The sequence below is a fragment of the Equus caballus genome, chromosome 8 (assembly GCF_041296265.1).
Source record: "Equus caballus isolate H_3958 breed thoroughbred chromosome 8, TB-T2T, whole genome shotgun sequence".
Lineage (NCBI taxonomy): Eukaryota > Metazoa > Chordata > Mammalia > Perissodactyla > Equidae > Equus > Equus caballus.
In genome coordinates, this window is record NC_091691.1 from 2,507,323 (window position 1) to 2,526,717 (window position 19,395).

Here is a 19,395-nt window from a genome sequence, read left to right on the forward strand (position 1 = left end):
AGCGCCTGTGCTCCCCTTGGCCCTGCCCTCACCTCCTGCCCACCCGGCATGCAGAGCTGCTGTGGGAGACGTGCTCCCACCCTGGCTTCAGCCCTCAGGGCCAGCCTGGCCCTGGGCGAGCCCCTCTGCCTTGGGCCTCTCACCGCGACCCCGCCGGCCCTGGGAAGTTCAAGCATGCGGCGGTTCCCGCAAGACCTTGGCCACCATGGCTGGCTGACACGCTCATCCTGCTGTGTGCGGAATTGCCGTTACTCCTAGTCCATCCAGATTCGATTGTATGGCTGGGCTGGGGCCGGATGTGAGGTTGTTCCCAATTTGAAGTCTCCAGAACGTGGGCCTGGGGAGGCAGGGGCCGGACAGGCTCCCAGCCCAAGGGGCTGAGACTCCAGGTTAGTCTGTGGTACAGAAGGCGACTCCCCCTCCCTATGCTCAGAGAAGTAGGGGAGTGGAATAGGGCCTGATGGCACTAGAGGTGGTAAGAATAGGAGGGGCCTTGGCCCAGAGTCAGGGCGGGGAAGGCAGAGGGGTCACTGGAAATTGGGCCCACTTCTTAGAGGTGTCGGTTGAGCTGAGGTTCCACGTCTCCCTCCACCAGCCTGGGGCAAGACTCAGGAAGGGAGGGCAAGGCTGGGGACAGGCAGCGGAGTCCCTGAGGGCTTTGAATGCCATGGTAAGGAGGCTGGACTTCATCCTTCAAGAACTGGGGAGCCATGGAGAGATTAGAGGAGGAACGGGCACTGGGGACTTCCTAGGTCACAACTGGACATTGGGGAGGAGATGGCACAGGGGTACGGACCCAGCCCAGCTGCGGTGATGAGGGCCAGCAGAGCTTCGGAGAACAGAGCAGCAGGGGCAGCCCTGGGGGCTTACTTGGAGGGGAGAGAGCGCGGGCCTGTGGCCGGAAGGCTTCACCAGGCGGGACGGGCGCTCCTCGAAGGGAGGGGGGTGTGGCGCTGGCGGAGGTGGCTCGACTGAGGGAGCCTCGCGCGGAGAGCACGCTGGGGGGCCGCGGGCGGGGAAGGCGGCGCGGCCCGGGCCTGTCGCGGCCTCGCCCCGTCGTGGGTATCGGCAGGCTCGCAGGCCAGCTGCTCGCGTCCCCGCCGGCCTCCCTGGCGCCCTCGGGGCCTCGGTTTCCCCGCGCGGCGGGGCGGGGCGGGGACAGCGCGGGTCTCGAAGCCGCCTGCAGGGGGAGCCCGTGAGCGGAGCGGCCGGAGCGGAGCGCGAGCGGCCGCCGAGACAGCGGGAGCCGGCGCGCGAGCGGCAGGTCAGCCGGGGTCCCGCTCGCGGGTCCCGAGGGTCCCGGGCGGGCGGCCGGGCGGCGGGGGGCCGTCGGAGGCTGCGGGCCGGGAGGGAGGGGCGGCTCGGTCCCCTCCCTTCGGGGCGCCCCGCCGCTGCGACCGTCTTCCCGCCTCCCGGGAGGAGTTCACGGGCCGGGGTCCGAGCCCTGCGGGCGGCGGGGCTGCCAGGGCGGGCCCGGGCGCGGGCGCACGTCCTAAGCCGGTCGGGGGCCGCGTGCGGACGCTCTGGCCGCCCCGGGCCCGGCCGGAAGGCGCGCGGGGCTTGCGGGAGGGGAAGGGGCGCGGGAGCGGCGGCCCAGCGGCGGGGCGCGGAGCCGGCGCCCGGACCCGCAGGTAACGGGCGGGCACCGTCGGTCGGTGCGTCTGGGCGCACGGCCGGCCCCGGGGTACTCGGCGACCTTCCGGGCGCGCCCGGCGGGGCTGGGCTGGGGGCGCAGAGGCGCAGCCCGGCGGGTGGGAGCCGGGGACGGGGCCCCACAGGTGGAGCCGCCGCGGAACCGGCATTCCGGGGGCGCGCGGACCGCGGCAGCCCCAGCGCCGGGCGCGGCCAGAAAGGGGAGTCTGCCCGCCTGCGCGTGCTGCGGACGGTGGTGGCGGGAGCCGGACCAAGCACCGCAGGAGGGGCCCGAGGCCGGGCGGGTGGGTGCGCGCTTCGGACCGGCCCTGGCCGCCTGCCGGGCTCCCCGCGACTGAGGTAGGAATGGCGGGAATGGTGGCGGCCCTCGAGGGATTTGGCGCAGGACGGCCCTGAGGGATGAAGGAGGGGGCCACCGGCCAGAGGAGCAGAGAGCTCTGCGTTCCGGGCACTGCCATCCCGCTTTAGACTTTAATTCCCCCCACTGTACAATGGGAGGAGGGGGTGGCCGAGGGCTCTGCGGCGGGAGAAGCGAGAAGCGGGAGGGTGGGTGTCCCTCCCGGCCTTCCCCAGGACGGGCTTGCGGCTGGCATCTAGGGACCATTAGGCCGCCCCCTTTAGCCGGTTCTCCCTCCCCATCGCTGGCAGCACCCAGGCCCGATTCCACCCACAGGCCTGTGTGCCCCTCTGGTTTGGAGCTCAGCCCGCCCTCCCCTGGGCCTCTGCTGTCCAGCTCCGGTGGGTTCCCAGCCTCTGCACCCTCCCGGAGACTCACCATGTCACTTCCATGTCCAGCGGGGCTGCCCCTGGATGTCCTGGCCCTGGGGCCCTTGAGGGAGAGCTCTTGGAGCGCAGTGGGCCAGGGAGGACCTTGTGGGCTCAGGGGCTGCTGAGGCTCGTTCCTCCTGCTGTGGCTGGTTCTGGAGGCCTTGGGTGGGCTGGAGAGCCCCTGCCCTGTGCACCAGACTCCCATCTCGGGGTCTCAGCAGGTCCATGGCAGGAGCTCCTCACTGCGGCTTGTCCGCTGGCAGTGGTGTCAACACCTCCTTGCTCTGCCCTTGCCCTGTGGGGTCTTCCTGGCTCTCCCAGGTCCTCGTGTCCCTTGGGTCACTGCCCCTCCATCCCCATCCCCTCAGTGCAGATCAGTTTCTGGGCTAAGCCAACTTCCCTGTTCACAGCCTCAGGGAGGCTGAGGGTGGCCAGACATGGCTGGCAGGGGACAGGCTTTGGGCCAGGCTGGTCCTGGCTGGCCTTTCGGGGCTTGCATGTTGCCTCCCTCATGTTGGGCTGTGAAGTTCAGGTCCCGACCACACCCTGATCCTGCCCCCTGGGAGCCCACAGCCTAAGAGGGCAATGGTTGGCTTCAAGGGCAACCTAATGGACTAGATATTTCAATGCCCAAACCTGGGTTCTGGTCTTGACTCACTCCCTAGTCGGCCTTGGGCGAGTCACTGCCCCGGTGAATCTGCCTTCTCATCTGTGAAACCAGCATGATGAGAAAAGCAATGCTTCACATCCGGGGTTGTGGTGGAGAGTAAATGAAAGGCAGGCCTTGGTTGGGGGGCTGCGGGGGAGGCAGACCAGAGGACAAGTCAGGGTCAGTCTTGAGCTGGGGAACCTTGGAGGGAGGCTGTTAGATTTGTGGGGTCGAAGGACACCACAAGGGATCACTGTCGCAGAGGGACACGTGGACTAGAGTCGGGCTGGGAGCACGCACTTGGCTTCAGGGCATCACACCCTGCAAAAGTCAGGGCCTCTGGGTGCCCCTGGGCGGTGCCTGCGGCGTCGGGCCACAGCCCCTGCTGGCTTCAGCGCTGACCTGAGATCCCGCAGTAGCTCCTGCTACCGTGTCACCTGCCTCATTTCCAATCCACCTTACCCTGGAGGAGCTGCAACCGCCATCGCACTGTCTTGTGGGGTCTGTCTTGTCTGCCACAACTCAGATGGGCACACGGGAGAGCCGAGGGAAGGATGGCCAGACGGATGGCAAAGGCGTGCAGGCTGGGCTGAGAAGGGCTTTTGGGGTGTGTGTCAAGGGATGCTGAGAAGACTGCCAGAGTCAGGTGCTGAGTTGACAAAAGGGACGGCGAGTCCCAGCCCCCAGGGAAGAGGTCTGGGCCCAGGAAAGCATTGGCAGCCACGGAAGGGAGGGTTGCCCGGTGTTCTGGAGGTTGGAGGGAGCAGTGGGGTTGCGGTGCCTGAGGGTGGGAGCCTGAAGGTCTGCACAGCCCCAGATGGAGGAGGGGAATTGGGGAATGGGCAGGAGCTCAGAGCTGGGATGCAGAGAGACGCCCCAGGAGACTGCTCGGCTGAACAGAGCCTGGGGGCTCTGGGTGGTGGCAAGGGGCAGCTTAGTGGCAGAGGGGCCCTGCGCTGTGGAAGCCATGGGATCCTGCCAGGGCCAGAAGGGTCTGGATGGAGGGGAAGAGCAGCTGCCCCTCGCTCCAGCCCAGCGAGGGGGGTGCCCAGGGAAGGCAAGATGCTCCAGCTTTCCAGGGCCCCCTCAGACCTTCTCTGACGTGCCTCTGAGCCTTGCACAGGCTGTTGTCTTTGCCTGGCATCTCTCCCCATCTCTCCCCTCACCTCCTCATCCTCCAAGTCTGGCCCAATGGCCCCTTCTCTGAGAAGCCTTCCAGATTCCTCTGGGCCCACACCCCCTTGTGCAGGACAGGCCTGTTTTAGAAGTTGCTGGGCAGGGGCTGGCGCACTCTCTCTGTGGCTCCCACCTCTGCTGCTGCTGCTGCTCCCACCAGGCCAGCTGTCACCTAGAGGAAAGGCTGTCTCAGTGCGCCATGGAGAGGCGGGCAGCACCACTCTGGTGCCTCCCCTGGTGGCTGGGCTGTGGTCCCTGCCCAGAGGCCCCCAGGGCTGGTGTCTGTCTGCCCATCCATCGTACAAGCATTCACCTCCGGCCCCTCAGTGGCCTCTGCAAATCATGAGCCGTGCACAAGGGGCCACTGAGGGGCCGAGGAGCAGTGGCATGGCCGTGTGGCCCCTGGCCCAGCCCATAGGCTGTGCCCGAGTCAGTCTGGTCACCCTCCTGCCCCGTCTCTTCAGCCTTCAGGGATGCATCATCACACCTTCATCCCAGAGACCGCAGAAGCAGGCCCACCTCCTTCCTGTCCTCAGTATAGTCACCCTCTGGGGCGCCCCTGGGGCCATGGACCTGGCACTGCCCCTTCAACAGGCCAGCCTTCTGCCAGGGTCTCAGCCCAGCCCCGCTAAGGTCTGTGTTCTCAGGGCCATCTAGAAGCTCCCGCATTCCCGTCTTCAGGCACCACAGTGCCTGTCATCCCCTTATTGGAGGGCTCTCTTGAGGGAGGCGCGGGTGCCCAGCACGCATCTCACCACTGCCAGCAGTGCACTTGCGGAACCGCGGTGTGGACGGGAAGCCTCTTGCTCCGGGTCTCAGGGACAGTGGGATGGAGCAGGAGTGGGACCCCGTCTGGGCTCCTTCCACCACAGGGTGGGCAGCCAGCACCTTTGTGTGAGGAGTGGCCCCTTGGAGGGGGTGTCGGCTGTGGTGGCCAGTGAGGGGGTGAGTGGCCACCTCAGGCTGGGGGGGTTGGCCTGCAGCCTCTCTGGCATCTGGCCCGGACACGTGGGGATGGGAGGGGGATTCTGGGCCCCGTGGGAGAAGGGAACGGTGGCAGGCCCTGGGAGCCTGGGGGTCTGGTGATGTGGCGGCCCCTCCGGGGCCAGGCTCAGTGTAGGAGCTGGCTCTCTGCACTGCCCTGCCCACATCCTGCCCCAAAGAGCTGAGAGCGGCAGCTGCACACCTGAGGGGGCAGTGGGGGAGGGGACACCACTGGGTACGGAGGGCCCAACCTGCAGCAAGTTCCTGAAGTGGGAGCCGCTGGCACCCTGCAGGGAGGGAGGGAAGAGGCGCCAGTGCTCGGTGGTGGCTCGCTGCCGGGCAGCACTAGCAGACGCCTGCCCTGCTCCGAGGGATGGGTTTGGAGAGGGGCTTGGTGGGACCCGGGGTCAGGGAGGCTCGTGCCCAGGCCTGGGCCCCTCCACAAGCCGGTCTTGCAGAGCCGGTGGAGGGCTTGTGGTGGGCGCAGGAGCCGAGCTGCCTGGCCAGCTGTTTCGTCTTTGCTTGTTGCCCTCTCCTCTCTGACTGAGCTCCCACGAGCCTGATGTCTCCATCTCCCCTCAGTGGCTCTCAACCATCTCCTCAGAGACTTGTCTCTGTGAGGTTTCTGTGAGAATTCCTCCTGCTGTCTTCAGGTGCCCGACTGTCACTTCGACTGTGTGCACACCTCAAGCGCGCCACATCGACTGTGTTCTCTCTCTCAACCCCTCTCTTTTCCATTTCCAGGATTCGATATTATTTCTTGTCCATATTTGCCTGTTCTTATTTTGTTTCTGCCAGCCGATCCCTAAGTTCTCATTCTTGTTTATGGATGCAGTTCCTTTCTTTATCTCTTTCAAGATCCTAAATGTCTTTGAAAATCATCTTTAGATTATTACCTTCACCTGTTCTGGAGTGAGTTAATCTCCATATTTTGGATGCGATTGCTTACAGAGCTCCCCGTGGTCCAGCAGTTGGGATGCTGCCTGGCACAGAGTAGGTGTTCGGGAAACAAGTGCTACGAGAACGTAGTGGAGGATTCTCAGGCCGGCGTTCTGGAAGCCGCGGCTGCGGCAGGTCTAAGTCCCTACACGGGCTCGGAGCCTGGCCCTCGGCCACACCCAGGAGCAGGTGTGCCGGGTCCTGTCTGGGAGCTGGCGGGCACCTCTGTCCAGCAGGCTCCGGGCGGTACGGCCGCCATCTGGGCGTGTGCATAGAAAGCCTCGCTAGTCTGACGTACAAGGAGCCAGAGGTGGGCCAGGAAATACACGGGTTTTGATTAAGTAGAGTTTTAATTAAAGTGGTCTGGCTGGTGCAGGTGAGGAGAAAGGCAAGAAGAAGTAGCAGTTTTGGGTCTGAGTGCGGGAAATCCTATGGGGTTGTCCTTTCAAGACTCACCATGCTTGTTCCCCAGCTGTGTCCCTAGTTTGTATGGGCCAGCTTCTGCCCTCTGCCCTGTCCCCAACAAGGGACAATCACAGGGAAGTATTACGTTATTAATATTTAATTTCCCTCCCTGGCTAGCAACAGATGACTAAAGGATTAATTAGATAGACAGAGCCGACGGAGAGGGATAGGAAATTGCCAGATCCCAGCCCCGCCCCTGGCCCCCTCCCCCTGGGCCTCTACCTTCCTGTGGCTCTTGGAGGCCTCTGAAGGGAGAGAAGCAGAGAGGGACTGGGAGGCCCCGGGAAATCTTCCTGTGGCTGTGGTTGCATGGGCATCTCCCCCTGCTCTGGTCCGCCCTTAATGCTCACGGTAAGGCTGGCAGAGGTCATTAACCTCTTTGGGCCTTGGCTTCCTCAGCTGTAAAATGGGGTTCTTGGGGCTACAGCTGACCCCCGGCGCCCCTGCGCCCTCATTTCTCGAGCTCCCAAGCAGGCCGCACAGCTATTTGAGAGCCTGGAGTAGGGTGCTGGCGTCCGGGCAGAGAGCTCCTGGAGAGCGAAGTGTCTGGTGGCTCCGTGGTGGCTGGAGCCCAGTGGCACGGGCTCTTGTGAGCTGACTGTGTGCTTTGACTCCCAGTTCCTGTCAGTGACACATTAGTAGCTTGAAATCAGCCATAACGGGAGCTTTTACACTCCGGCAAAGGCCATGAGTCGTGGCGCCCCACCCCTGGGCCGATTTGCTGGCCCGCAGCTGGGAAGCCCCCAACCTTCCGGCAGAGGAGCCGGGTGGGAGGCAGCGCCCTGTCGTCCCCGAGGTGCCGCCCACTCCACTGCCTGCTCTGCTCCAGGCTGGGAGAGTCTGGTTTGCCAGGTGCCCAGGTTGCCTGTGGGGCCAGGGAGCCTCGCCCCGGGGCACGCTGGCGACTGGGGGAGCCTGCAGGAGCACTGCTGGAAGGGCAGCGGGGAGCCGACAGGCAGGGAGGCAGCTTTTAGGCGCTGAGCTCCTTGCAGGGCCGACCTGGGCAGGGGCTCCACTGCATCCAGCGACACGGGGAGGGCCCAGGCCTGGTGGACAGCAAAGGCGACTTCGGTTTAGTCAGGAGGGGCGCTGGTACCGGGTGACAGGGGAGCCCACAGCACAGAAGGAGGCGGGGGGACCCTGCGGACCGGGGTGCACAGGCAGGCGCTGGGGATGCCGGGAGAGCCGCACTGCACACAGGGCTGGGTTAGGCCCTCGAAGGCCCTTCCACGCTGGCATCCGGCTCTCGTGGACTCAGCCCGCTTCCCAGGCGGGTGCTGGAGTGTGACCCATCAGCAGGGCTCTGGGCAGCGGGTCAGGAGGATCTTTGGTGGTTCCACATGTCCACTCCCGGGCAGGGCCCTCTGACCCCAGACGATGCTCTGGGGTGGAGTCAGGCTTCTCGCCTGGGCTGGTCAGCCTGGCAGAGGCTGCGGTGCTTCTCGGTGCAGATTCCCCTATTGAGGCCGTTGCCGGGGCACGAAGGACAGCAGGCATGAGGAGGAAGGTGGGCTGCTCTCTGGTGGTGGGAGGCAGGGCGGGTCCCTGGGGCTCGCTGGGCCTGGCCAGGCCTGACTGGACAGTGGTCTGCTGCTGCTGCTGGGCCTAGGAGGCCCCCAGGGTGGAAGCAGGCCTGGGCCTGTCATTTCCCTTCTGTAGAATGGGGACAGGACCCTGGACACACAGCCTCTGCAGTTGGGGGGCCCCTGGTGAGCTGTGCTCTGGGCTGCAGGCTGGGAGCACAGAGGGACACTCTGTGTGGCCAGGGATGGCACTCGGAGACTTGGTCTGGCCTGCCTCTGCCAGTGACATGCTTTGTGAGCAGCTGGCAGGTGCCCCATGTGTGACAGGGCCTGGGTGGGACCTGTTCACGGCTCTTGGTGCTGGGCCCCTGCCGGAACTGGCAGAAGCCCGCCGCCCCTGCCACTGGCCGCGGAAACCCCTTTGCTTCTCAGGGACTTGGCCTCCTCTTCTCTCTCCCCCTGCTCCCTGGTGTTGGCGCTAGACTCTGAGCCTCCTGGTGGGCACAGAACACGCCCCTTGGGTGTGGCTGCAGCCCACGCCCGCCTAGCTCCAGCCACTGAGGCACATTGGAGTTAGAAGGAAACTTGGGGTTCACTTTGCAGCCCTCCATCACCGTCTGGACAGGGTGAGGGAACCCAACCCTTTGAACATGGCCAGGAACCCCGAGCAACCTCCTCCCAGCGATGCCAGTCCCGCTGGATCTCTCGTGTCCTGGAGGAGAGAGTGGGGACGCAGGCCCTGAGCCCACGTGCGGTGGCTGAAAGGCAGTGTGGGGCCTCTGGTCCCTGGGCGGGCGGCAGCCGCTGCCACGCACGCCTGGGGCCCCACGAGCACCTGGGCCTGGAGCGGGGTGGACTTGGCGTGGGGCCAGCCTGGGCAGCACACGTGAGCATGACAAGGTAGGGGCCGAGGTGATGGGGAAAGGCCCTGGCTGGCAGGAGGCATGGAGACCATTTCACAAGCTCAAGGGGGAACACTGGGGGTTTGGGGGAGACCAAGACCTCTGCTCCTGCTTCTGCTTCTGCGGGGGTCAATAATTCCTTACATTTCTATGGCATTTTGACTCTGGGGAAACCCTTTCAAATCTGTTTATTTCCTTCTTGTAGAATCATGGGTGAGAGCTGAAATGACCCCCAGAGGCTCTCTGGGTTCCAGCCTCCTCACTGTATCAATGGGGAAACTGAGGCCCAGTGCCTGCAGTCCCTCAGCAAGTCCTGGCGGAGCCCCCTGCTTTATGCCCAGCAGCAACTGAATTCAGTCTGTCCCGGCATCAGGCAGGCAGAAGAGCAGGCTGGGGAGCTGTGGGAGGAGGAGGGGAGGGGGCCGCCCCGCCCAGAAGCACAGTCAGCTGGCGGGGCTGCCAGGGGCCGGGCTCCCTTTGTGCCTGCTCCGCCACCCAGTGCAGCCCCACCAGAAAGGGCAAGGGGCTTACCTGCCAGCACTGGGCGACAGGACCAGGCAGCCCCCAGGTTCTTCCAGATCGGAGCTCTGGGGGTCTTGGCCTGTGCCTTAACTGGGCAGCGTAGGTAGGTGCTGGTAGTTCTCGAGGAGAGCTCTCGGGGATGCAGCAGACTGAGGCTGAGAGAGGGTAGGTGGGCCTGGGCGAGCTTGAGAGGTGAGCAGGCCTTTCTAGGAGGGTCGTGGGGGCGGCCGTGAGCTCAGGGACCCAGGAGACTGGCAGGGCTGTCACAGAAGGCTTGAGAAGCTGAGCATGGGGGACTGACGAGAGTGACTGAACTTTGGAAGCTCCCCAGAAAAAAAACAGAGACTGGGCCTGGTCCCTGGTCCTCTGAGTCCGGGGCGGGGAGGCGGTCCGGCGGGTTGTCCTCAGGCTGGCACCTGGCCTGCGGGGAGGGCGCAGGGAGCTGGTGGAGGGCTGGGAGCCTCCGCTGGGCCCCTCTGCCAGTGGTCCAGCTCCTCACGAGGCTTCTCCCTTGGCAGGTGCCCCGGGTGCTGACGCTGAGCTGAGCCAAGATGCCGCGGGAGCCGCTAGAGAGGGCCTGGTTTCTGGAGACTCGGAGTTGGCTGTGAAAAAACCCTTGGGGAGCCCCCCACTCCCCGGCACGGACGCTCTTGGCTCCTGTGAGAAGGGGGCTCCGGGGCCTGGGCAGGGCCGGCTGCGCTGCAGCTATGGACCGTGAGCTGGCCTGGCCCGCGTCCTTGCTGACCCTGCCCGTCTGCAGCCATGCCCACCGTGGGCTCCTTGGTGTACATCATGGTGGAGCTGGCCATCGCTCTGCTGGCCATCCTGGGCAACATGCTGGTGTGCTGGGCCGTGTGGCTGAACAGCAACCTGCAGAACGTCACCAACTACTTTGTGGTGTCACTGGCAGCGGCCGACATCGCTGTGGGGGTCCTTGCCATCCCCTTCGCCATCACCATCAGCACAGGGTTCTGTGCCGCCTGCCACGGCTGCCTCTTCATCGCCTGCTTCGTGCTGGTCCTCACGCAGAGCTCCATCTTCAGCCTCCTGGCCATCGCCATTGACCGCTACATCGCCATCCGCATCCCACTCCGGTGAGCTGGTGGGCAGGGTGGGGCTGCCCCACATCCTCTCCCCCCGCACGCCTCGTGCTGCGCTTACATCTCTGAAAGGGCTGCTGTGCCAGGGTCTGATCTGTGCCCGGGGTCAGGGTAAACCCGGGGTCAGGGTGAGCCTGGGGCCAGGGTGGTGTCTGTGGTGGGTCTGTGGTGTCAGCATGTGCAGCTGAGGACGGGGCCACCGGGCTCAGTCTGGGGCTGCCCAGGGCTTGGCACGCGGCCAGCAAGCATGCCAATCTAGCTGATCCCCATGGGCACAGGGCACTGTGGCCCTCCCGGGCCCCACCCCCCGGGAGACTGAGCCTACTGTGCTTTGGCTGTTGACAGATATGTGTGGCCTGGGCCTGGGCAGTTGCATCTGGGCTGTTCTTTACACAGCACGATGCTGGGGCGGGGCAGAGCATCACGGGAAACCACAGGACCTCAGAGCGAGAAGCCCGCCTGCCGCCTTCCTCCAGCTCCTCCGGGCTGGCCTCACAGTTTGCACATTAGGAAAATGACCCAGAGAGGGGAAGTGACTTGGCCAAATGCCACAGTGAGTCACTTGGACTTACATGCAAATTCTGTGCTCCTAAGGTCACCAAGGCCTCATAGTCTTGGAGACAGCCTGTGCACTCCGGGATGGCTGGTGGAAGGGGTTTTCACGGTGAATCCTTTGTGAAGTGACTTCATGAAGCCGTGTATTGTGTAAACGAGAACTTTCCCTGAGGCTGAGTTTACTTAGCTTGCCCTCCACCCACCCTAGGAGGTGCCTTTGTCTGCTGGGGGCCCTGGGGGCCTCCTTTCCCCACCATCTCAGAGCTGGGTCCCACATCCTGGGCGGCTGCAGGCCCTGAGGGGAGTCTCAGAGGACTGGGCAGCCGCATCCCATGGCGAGTCTCCCAGACAGGTGGGGTGCCTACCTGCAGAGCAGGCCACAGCGCCGCACGCAGGCTGAGGCGCCCCAGCGGGGGAGGAGCAGGCTCCATGAGCCGATGGAAACTGAGTGTCAGACCCGAGGGGGCCCTTCAAGGTCATTTCCTCTCATCTTCCGGATGGAAAAATGAGGCTCAGAGAAGGGAGCCAGCCTTCAGGGCCACACGACGAGTGGGCCTGGGCCTGGGAAGAAACGTGGCCTGCCACCCACTGTGACTTTGCAGAGCTGGGTTGCAGGGTGGCCCCTGTCTCCCAGACCTGTCCCTAGGCTCTAGGGGGAGGTGGGCACCCTCATCATTCTGCTCAAATGGAGGAGAGGAGCCCTGCAGGAGGCTCTGCATCTTCGCAGGGCCTAGGACTCTTGTCAAAAGAGGAGGGGACCCTGGCTGGCCCTAACAGAGGATCAGCCGAAGTGGGCAGAGCAGAGTCTAGAGTCCAGGCTCGCTGAGGGCCAGCTCAGCACACAGAAGCCTGTCTGTGGGCTCCCCAGTGGGCTGGAGAGCAAAGGATTGGCATCCACCTCCGGGGCCCAGCTGAGCATGGGCTGGGCCAGGCTGGCCCTGGCGGGATCACACAGAGGGAGACAGAGGCCTTGCTTTCACTTTCTTCCATGATTCAAAGGGCGACAGCATCCTAAGGAGAGAGCAGGCAGCTGGTCTCAGAAGAAAGGGCCTTGGCTTCTTTTTCTTGTCTCTGTTTTCTGAGAGTCAAAAGAATGACTCCCTCATATAGAAGGATGGGACATGCTGTGTGACCACAGAAAGTCAGCTCCCCCTCTCTGGGCCTATTTCCTTTTCTATAAAAGAGGATAGACCCTCTGAGCTCACAGAGGTGGTGGGAGGGTCTGGCGAGTGAAGGGGAGAGACAGGGCCCTCAGGAGGGCTGACAGCATGGGACCGGTGGGGATTCAGCTCTTTCTTGAGTGGCTGGAGGTTCAGAGCCAGGTCCCTTGATGGCTCCCGCCCCCTCACCTGTGGCCCAGACCCCCATGATCTCCCAGAGGGGCCTAGGTCCCCCCAGAGTGTAGCCGTTGGTGCTCCGCTTGCTGAGACTGTGGGAGGCTCAGCTGGAGCTCTTGGATCTGGGGCCTGACAGGGAGCACGGTGACAATGCTCCTCGTCTCTCTCGGGCAGAGGGCGTCCCAGTTGCCAGAGGACGTGGGGGCAGCATCTCCTTTGATCCTCACGGCCCATCCGGCCCTGTGGCCTGGGCGGCTGGGCTGGCCTTCACGTTACTCCTGGGGAGGCCAGAGCAGGAAGGAGAAGTGCCATCTGATGTGATGGACTCGGGGACCCTGCACGCTGCTCCAGACCCCCTTCGTACCCCCAGTGTCCTATTCCTTAAGGGCCCTGGGCCAGCGAGGGCCGGGGAGGGCAAGGTGCATGAAGGTGTCCATGTGGGAGCTCCTGACAGCAAGCTGCGCGCGAGGGGCACTGGAGGAGGCTGATGAGAAGCCAGAACTGGCGGCTCTGGGCCCCTGCCCCTCCTCCAGGCCCCCTGCCCTGCCAGTGGGGGTCCCACCTCCTCTACTGCCCTGTCCGCTCCACTCAGGAGCTCTATCTGGCTACTCCAAGGTCTAGGCTCTGACAAATGCCCTGGCCACCTAGCCCCAAGCCTGCACCGCTCACCATTCATTTCTTTTTTTTTTGAAGAATTCCGTTTCAGAGCTGGCCCAGTGGCGTAGTGGTTAAGTTCATGCGCTCTGCTTCGGCAGTCCAGGGTTCTCCCCATTGTGGAGCTAGCACCGCTCATCAAGCCATGTTGTGGCAGTGTCCCACATAAAATGGAGGAAGACTGGCACAGATGTTCGCTCAGCAACAGACTTCCTCAAACAAAAAGAGGAAGATTGGCAACAGACATTAGCTCAGGGCCAATCTTCCTCACACACAAAAAAAGAATGAATGAATTCAGTTTCAGAAAAATCTATGTTCTCCTTCCCAAGTGCAGGGACCTTGGTAGTTAGGGCAGGGCCTAGTCAGGAAGTTGGTGAGAAAGAAGCCTGGCCAGAGGCAGAGATGGGAGCTCTTGGTGTCCCCAGAGGAGGGCAAACCCAGGGCGAGAAATAAGGCTTTCTTTTCCGGGGGGACTTGTGTACCATGGTCTCCTGTCTCTCACGTTAGCCCCTGGTGGGTGCTCTCTCTCCCTGGGAAACAGGCCGAGTAGCAGGCAGCAGTTGGTGCAAAGGCCTAAAGTCATACATGGTGAATCGCTCCGTGGGGACGAAACCTGAGTGCCCAGGCTTCTAAGGAGGGCAGGATGCGGAGAGAGGGCTCCCTGGAGGAGGTGACGCCGGGTGGGTCTTACAGGATGTGTGTGCTTGGAGGCGGGTGTAACAGGAAAGGACCAAGCCTGAGCAAAGGCCTCATGGAAAAGCATGTGGGCTCTGGGCCAGGGAGAGAGGACAGAGAGGGACGGACAGGTGGGAGGCAGGGTGTGAGGCTGGCTCAGGCCTGCCCGTGCCTGGGAGTTTGGGTTTCAGTCGCGGGTCAGTGGCTCTCTAATTCTTGGGTCATGGCTCCTTTGGACAGCTGGGAAAGCTCCGCCTTCTCGTCGGTGTAGGAGGAGATGCACAGGAAGCCCCACCTGGAATTGTGGGGGGTATTCTTGGATCATAGGACGAGCCCCCAACATGGGTGAACCCCCAGGAAGGGGCAGCCCGAGTCTGTGAGCGGAGGACACAGGCGTGCAGAGGCACTTCCAGATGTGGCAGCCGCTTCCTCTGACGCCTCTGGGCTCCCTGGAATGGCGGAGCGGTGCTGGGCAGCCTCAGCACCCTTCCACCGGACAGCCTGCATCTGGAGCCCAGGAGGCCAAGATATATATGGCTGTCTGAGTGGCCGAGGCAGCCTCGGGGATGATGCTGGGCCAGGCTGCGGCTCGGCTGTGGTTCCATTTGGGCCCTAATGCTGTTCCAGCCCCCCAGGGGCCTGGGTCCAGGGCCCTCAGCCCACAGGGTTTTCTCCTGAATAACAAAAGTAATCTGTTTTTTTTTTTTTTAATAAGTAATGCCTGTACATACTAAAACATCAAAAAAGAACAAAAGGGTATACGGTGAAGAATTGTCCCCGTTCCCGCCTGCCCCACCTCCAGCTCCCTTGCTGAAGGGCGGTGTTGGGAATCCTTCCAGAGAGGTTCTTTGCACACACAGGCCAGAGCTCTTAATGTGTGTTTGTTTCTGTCTCCACAAGGGGCTGTCTTTTCAGAATGCAGTGGCAGCCTCTCCCTCCTGGGTTTCCGTGTCTGTAAAAGCAGACAATTGGACAGGCCAGGGATTTTCAGACCGTGTCCCCAGAAGCCCTCAGGCCAGGCCCTGACGTCCCCACCACCTCGTTCATTGAGTGCATATCACTGAGCCCGTCTCTTCCCCACACTGCCACTCCCCTGATTGCCTGGGAATGCAGGTGGGAGGGGCTGCTGCTGGAGAACAATTTGAAAAGCCCCAAAGCAGGTGGCCTCCAGTGTCCTCTACACACTGGGTATATACAGTGCCTATAACTGCTTGCTTCTGCTTGATTGCCTCAAATGACGGGAAGCTCACCACTACCTGTGGCAGCCCATTTGTGCTGTGAACAGCTCAGCTGAGAAACTCTTTCTTACCCTGAGCCACAGTCTGCCTCCCTGTTGTTCCCACCCACGGATTCTACGTTCTGCCCTCGTGGAGCAGTGCTCACAGGCCCCGGAGTCTTAGTCCCATTTTGCAAATGAGGAAACTGAGGCTCAGAGAGGCAGAGTGACAGAATATGGCTAAACAGGAACAGACCAGCCCTAGAACCCAGGCAGGGATATACTTTTCTCAGGAAAAATATCAACATTGAAATAGCCTCCCGTTCAATGAGATTACATAAATCACTACATGTAAAGCACTAGAAACAGTGCCTGTGCAGAGCCAGCGCCATGTAAGTAGTAAATGGGGAAAAAACCCAAAGCCTGTGCCTTGGCATTTGGGGCTCCAGGATAGGCAGACGGGCGTGCCTGCGGCCTGGCAGAGATGGGTGAGTGCAGGACCCGCTTCCTGCCAGTGCTGCTGCAGGCGCCCGCACCACGGAGCGCACGCGGAGCTCCTGGGAAGGGCCTGCCCGTCGCTGTTGGGATTCAGGGTCGATGGAGATTCGGAACTGACAGACCTACTTGGCCCGAGTTGCCTCTGGGCTCCTGGAACATCTACAGCAAGTCTCTTCCTGTCTTTGGGCCTCAGTTTCCCCACCTATAAAATGAGGGGGTTAGACTAGATAAGGGGTCAGAGGCCACAAGTTTGTTGTTGTTTTCTTTATTTGAATTAGTCGGCAACACTGAAACCAGGGGAGATTTTATGGAGAAAATCCGCTCCCCAGCCCCTGCTGGAGCCCAGCAGCGCCAGGTGCACGTCTTGCCCGGAGGCCAGGGGCTGAGGGCGCCAGCGGCCCCCGCACAGAGGAGGCGCCCTGCCAGCCTGCCTCGCACGTTTGCCAGCTGTAGGCCCCTGGGTTTGTCACCCACGGACTAGATCGTTTCTATGGGTGCTTCCAATTCTGGAATTAAGTAAAGCATGTTTTTTCTTGGCATCCACTGTACGTCCATGCCTCAGGGCAGAGAGGGATGCAGGAAAGCCCTGCCCCGGGGCCCAGGTCCAGTGGGGAAGGAAGAGCACGGAGCATAAGACACGAGAACCACCGACAGGTCTGATCTGGCTGGTTCCGTCCCCCGACCCAGTCCCCCTCTGAAGGGGAACCTGTTCCAGCATCAGCTAAGAGCAACACGGAGGTGATAACTTCCCCCGAAAGAAAATCACTCATTAATTCCCTCAAACCAAACTAATTAAGTTCCAGGACTAATGGTAATACTAGTATTAATCGTCTGAATGTCTGTGCAGTGGTTCCCCTCTCCAGGGTGCCTGCTCTCCTGTCACCTCCTGTGAGAAAAGGCGAGGCTGGGATGTGCACTGAACAGAGAGGATGCTGAGGCTGGGAGGTAGGAAGTGACTGGTCCAGGCCCTTAGCCCCAGTCACTGGGGGCCGGAGTGCCACGCTGGGTTTCTTACTCTGGGCCCTGCCTGGCCCTGGTTTCTCAGGCCTCTGATGCTGGTCTCCTCTCCCCAGATACAATGGCTTGGTGACCGGCACGAGGGCCAAGGGCGTCATTGCAGTCTGCTGGGTGCTGTCGTTCGCCATCGGCCTGACGCCCATGCTGGGCTGGAACAACTGCCATCACTGGGGGGAGGGCGAGAACCAGTCGCAGGGCTGCGGCGAGGGCCAGGTGGCCTGCCTCTTTGAGGACGTGGTCCCCATGAACTACATGGTGTACTACAACTTCTTTGCTTGCGTTCTGGTGCCCCTGCTGCTCATGCTGGGCGTCTACTTGCGCATCTTCCTGGCGGCGCGGCGACAGCTGAAGCAGATGGAGACCCAGCCTCTGCCGGGGGAGCGGGCTCGGTCCACGCTGCAGAAGGAGGTCCACGCCGCCAAGTCGCTGGCCATCATCGTGGGGCTCTTCGCCCTCTGCTGGCTGCCCCTGCACATCATCAACTGCTTCACCTTCTTCTGCCCCGAGTGCCCGCACGCCCCGCTCTGGCTCATGTACCCGGCCATCATCCTCTCCCACTTCAATTCCGTCGTGAACCCCTTCATCTACGCCTACCGCATCCGCGAGTTCCGCCACACCTTCCACAAGATCATTCGCAGTCACATCCTGAGGCGGCAGGAGCCCTTCAAGGCAGGGGGCACCAGTGCCCGGGCCTTGGCAGCTCATGGCAGCGATGCAGAGCAGGTCAGCCTCCGCCTCAACGGCCACCCTTCTGGGGTGTGCCCCAATGGCAGCGCCCCCCATCCTGAGCGGCGGCCCAATGGCTATGCCCTGGGGCTGGTGAGTCGGGCGAGTGCCCGCGAGTCCCCTGGAGACACAGGCCTCCCAGATGTGGAACTCCTCAGCCACGAGCTCCATGGGGCGAGCCCAGAGTCCCCTGGCCTCGAGGGGCCCCTGGCCCAAGACGGAGCGGGAGTGTCCTGACGACTCCCCGTGTCTGCCCCTTCCTAAGGGAAGGGGGCCTTTCTCTTTCTGGTTGGAGGAACCGCTCACGTTGGGAGATGAGTGCATGTGCCGGGAGACTCTTCTCGAGGCCAGTTCCTGCCGCGGACTGAGAGAAGGGAGCCCCGGCTGGAGCAGCATGAGGTCCAGCAGGAAGGTCTGGCATCCAAGGAGGTGGACGCATCATGCTGGGAGGGCCTGCACGAGGCCAGGGCCGCGGCACCAGGGCATCTTGGCTGGGTAGGCCCGGTCCCCGACTCCAGCAGCACGTAGAAGTGCCCCCTGGTCTCTGCAGAGCAGCCGTGGCGGAGCAGGCTGGCCGGCCCTGAGGCTGGGGAGTGGCCCCGAAGGCCCCCCGCCACACACGCACCACCCTCCCCAGACTTTCCCAGGTTCGGGAGCTGCTGTGTCCAGAGGTGGCATTTGACTATTTTTGACCAGGAGAAAATGTAAGCGCGAGGAAATCCTTTTTATTGTATTATCTTCCCTCCCTGGCTGCTGGGTCTGTTGTCAGTCCTGCTGCTAACCTGGCACCAGGAGTGGCCAGGGAGTCCCAGGCAGCCCTCTCCGGCTGCCGTGAGCTGCCATGTGCTTCTCACCCGTCAGTCCTGAGGCCACCTCTTGGGGTGACAAAGCTGGGCTTGGTGACAGGAAGTTGTAATGGAGCGGTGCCAGAGTGCGGGCTCAGGGAGCAGGTTGGGGCTGGCTGGCATGGGGTGTGCCTGGGCGGCTCAGAGCTGCCCAAGTGGAGGCTCTAGCTGACTGCCTTTCCTTCTGAGGGGAATGTTTTTTTCTGAGATACAATAAAAATGAGCCACATTGTGTTTTAAGCTTGTCCACCGAGAGTGGTGTCTGAATTCCTTTCCCTACTCCGTAGCCAGGCCTGGCACACATATATAAGTGTGTGTGGCATGTGTGAGAAAGCGTGTGCACACGTGCAGGCAGGCAGACACCCTGCCTGCCCAGGGGGCGGGGCCTCCCCCGGTTCCCATCCTCCAAGGGCACAGGCCGCCTGCTTGCACCAGAATCCAGATACCCAGGCAGAGCCCCAGACCTGCGTCCCTGTGCGAAGGGGCTATGGGAGGAGTGGGCCCTCTCCCGGCCAGCCTCCCTCCAGAGGCCCTGACCCCTGCAGCTCGGACATTCCCTCGGCCTGGGGACCAGGCTCCTCCCTCCCTCATGACCTTCCAATGTCCTCTGAGGAAGATCTCTTTGTCTGTTACTTTCTCAGAGCTGCGCCCCACCCTCCCACCACCCTGCTCCACCCCTAGGGTGGACAAACCACAGAAGGATCTAGAAACACATTGAGGGGGGGCTAAACTGCCTTCCCCCGGAGTCACTCACCTCCTACTCCCAACAAGAAACCTGCGAGGAAGGGAGTTTCCTGCTCTGACGCCTGCCCCTGGGGCCCTGCCTGACAGGTGCTGCCATCTTTCTGTGATGGAGGAGTTTGAGGCCCAGGGGGAGGTCAGCGCCCTGCCCCAGTCTGAGGGCCAATCTGGTCTCGAGTCTCACAGGCACACTCAGGCGGGGCTGGGGCAGGGGTGTTAGAGCTTCATGAGCCCCATTGTACAGATGACTGAACAACAGAGAGACTAAATAACCTCTCTTGAACAGAGAGGTTAAATACTTGGCCCAGGTCACACAGCTAGTAAGTGGCGGAGGTGAACTTAAAACCCAGGTCTGTCTGACTGCAAAATCCATGATCTTTTTTTCCATTACCTTATGATGAACTAATTCAACCTAAACCGAAAAGTATAGAACGATACCATGTTTCCACT

The 19,395-nt window shown here is 62.3% G+C and overlaps 2 protein-coding genes across 4 annotated transcripts; one reads left to right on the forward strand and one right to left on the reverse strand.

Moving 5' to 3' along the window:
- Positions 1-1,131: 1,131 nt before the first annotated feature.
- On the forward strand, positions 1,132-18,444 carry ADORA2A (adenosine A2a receptor). Of its 3 annotated transcripts, none has more exons than XM_023646579.2 (3): positions 1,132-1,264; positions 10,100-10,675; positions 16,690-18,444. In XM_023646579.2, exons 2-3 carry the CDS (start codon positions 10,344-10,346, stop codon positions 17,594-17,596), a joined length of 1,239 nt encoding a protein of 412 aa, XP_023502347.1. In that variant the 5' UTR covers positions 1,132-1,264; positions 10,100-10,343; the 3' UTR covers positions 17,597-18,444.
- Positions 1,266-2,111, reverse strand: LOC138925461 (proline-rich protein 2-like). Its single transcript, XM_070275929.1, has one exon. The coding sequence runs from the start codon at positions 2,109-2,111 to the stop codon at positions 1,266-1,268; it is 846 nt and encodes a 281-aa protein (XP_070132030.1).
- Positions 18,445-19,395: the final 951 nt, after the last annotated feature.

What these genes read in the sequence shown, in the direction of transcription:
- LOC138925461 (XM_070275929.1), bottom strand. Translation starts at nt 2,111, where the DNA reads ATGGCAGTGCCCGGAACGCAGAGCTCTCTGCTCCTCTGGCCGGTGGCC.
- ADORA2A (XM_023646579.2), top strand. Translation starts at nt 10,344, where the DNA reads ATGCCCACCGTGGGCTCCTTGGTGTACATCATGGTGGAGCTGGCCATC. An exon ending in GCCATCCGCATCCCACTCCG is followed by an intron (nt 10,676 to 16,689) that starts GTGAGCTGGTGG and finishes TCCTCTCCCCAG; the next exon opens with ATACAATGGCTTGGTGACCG.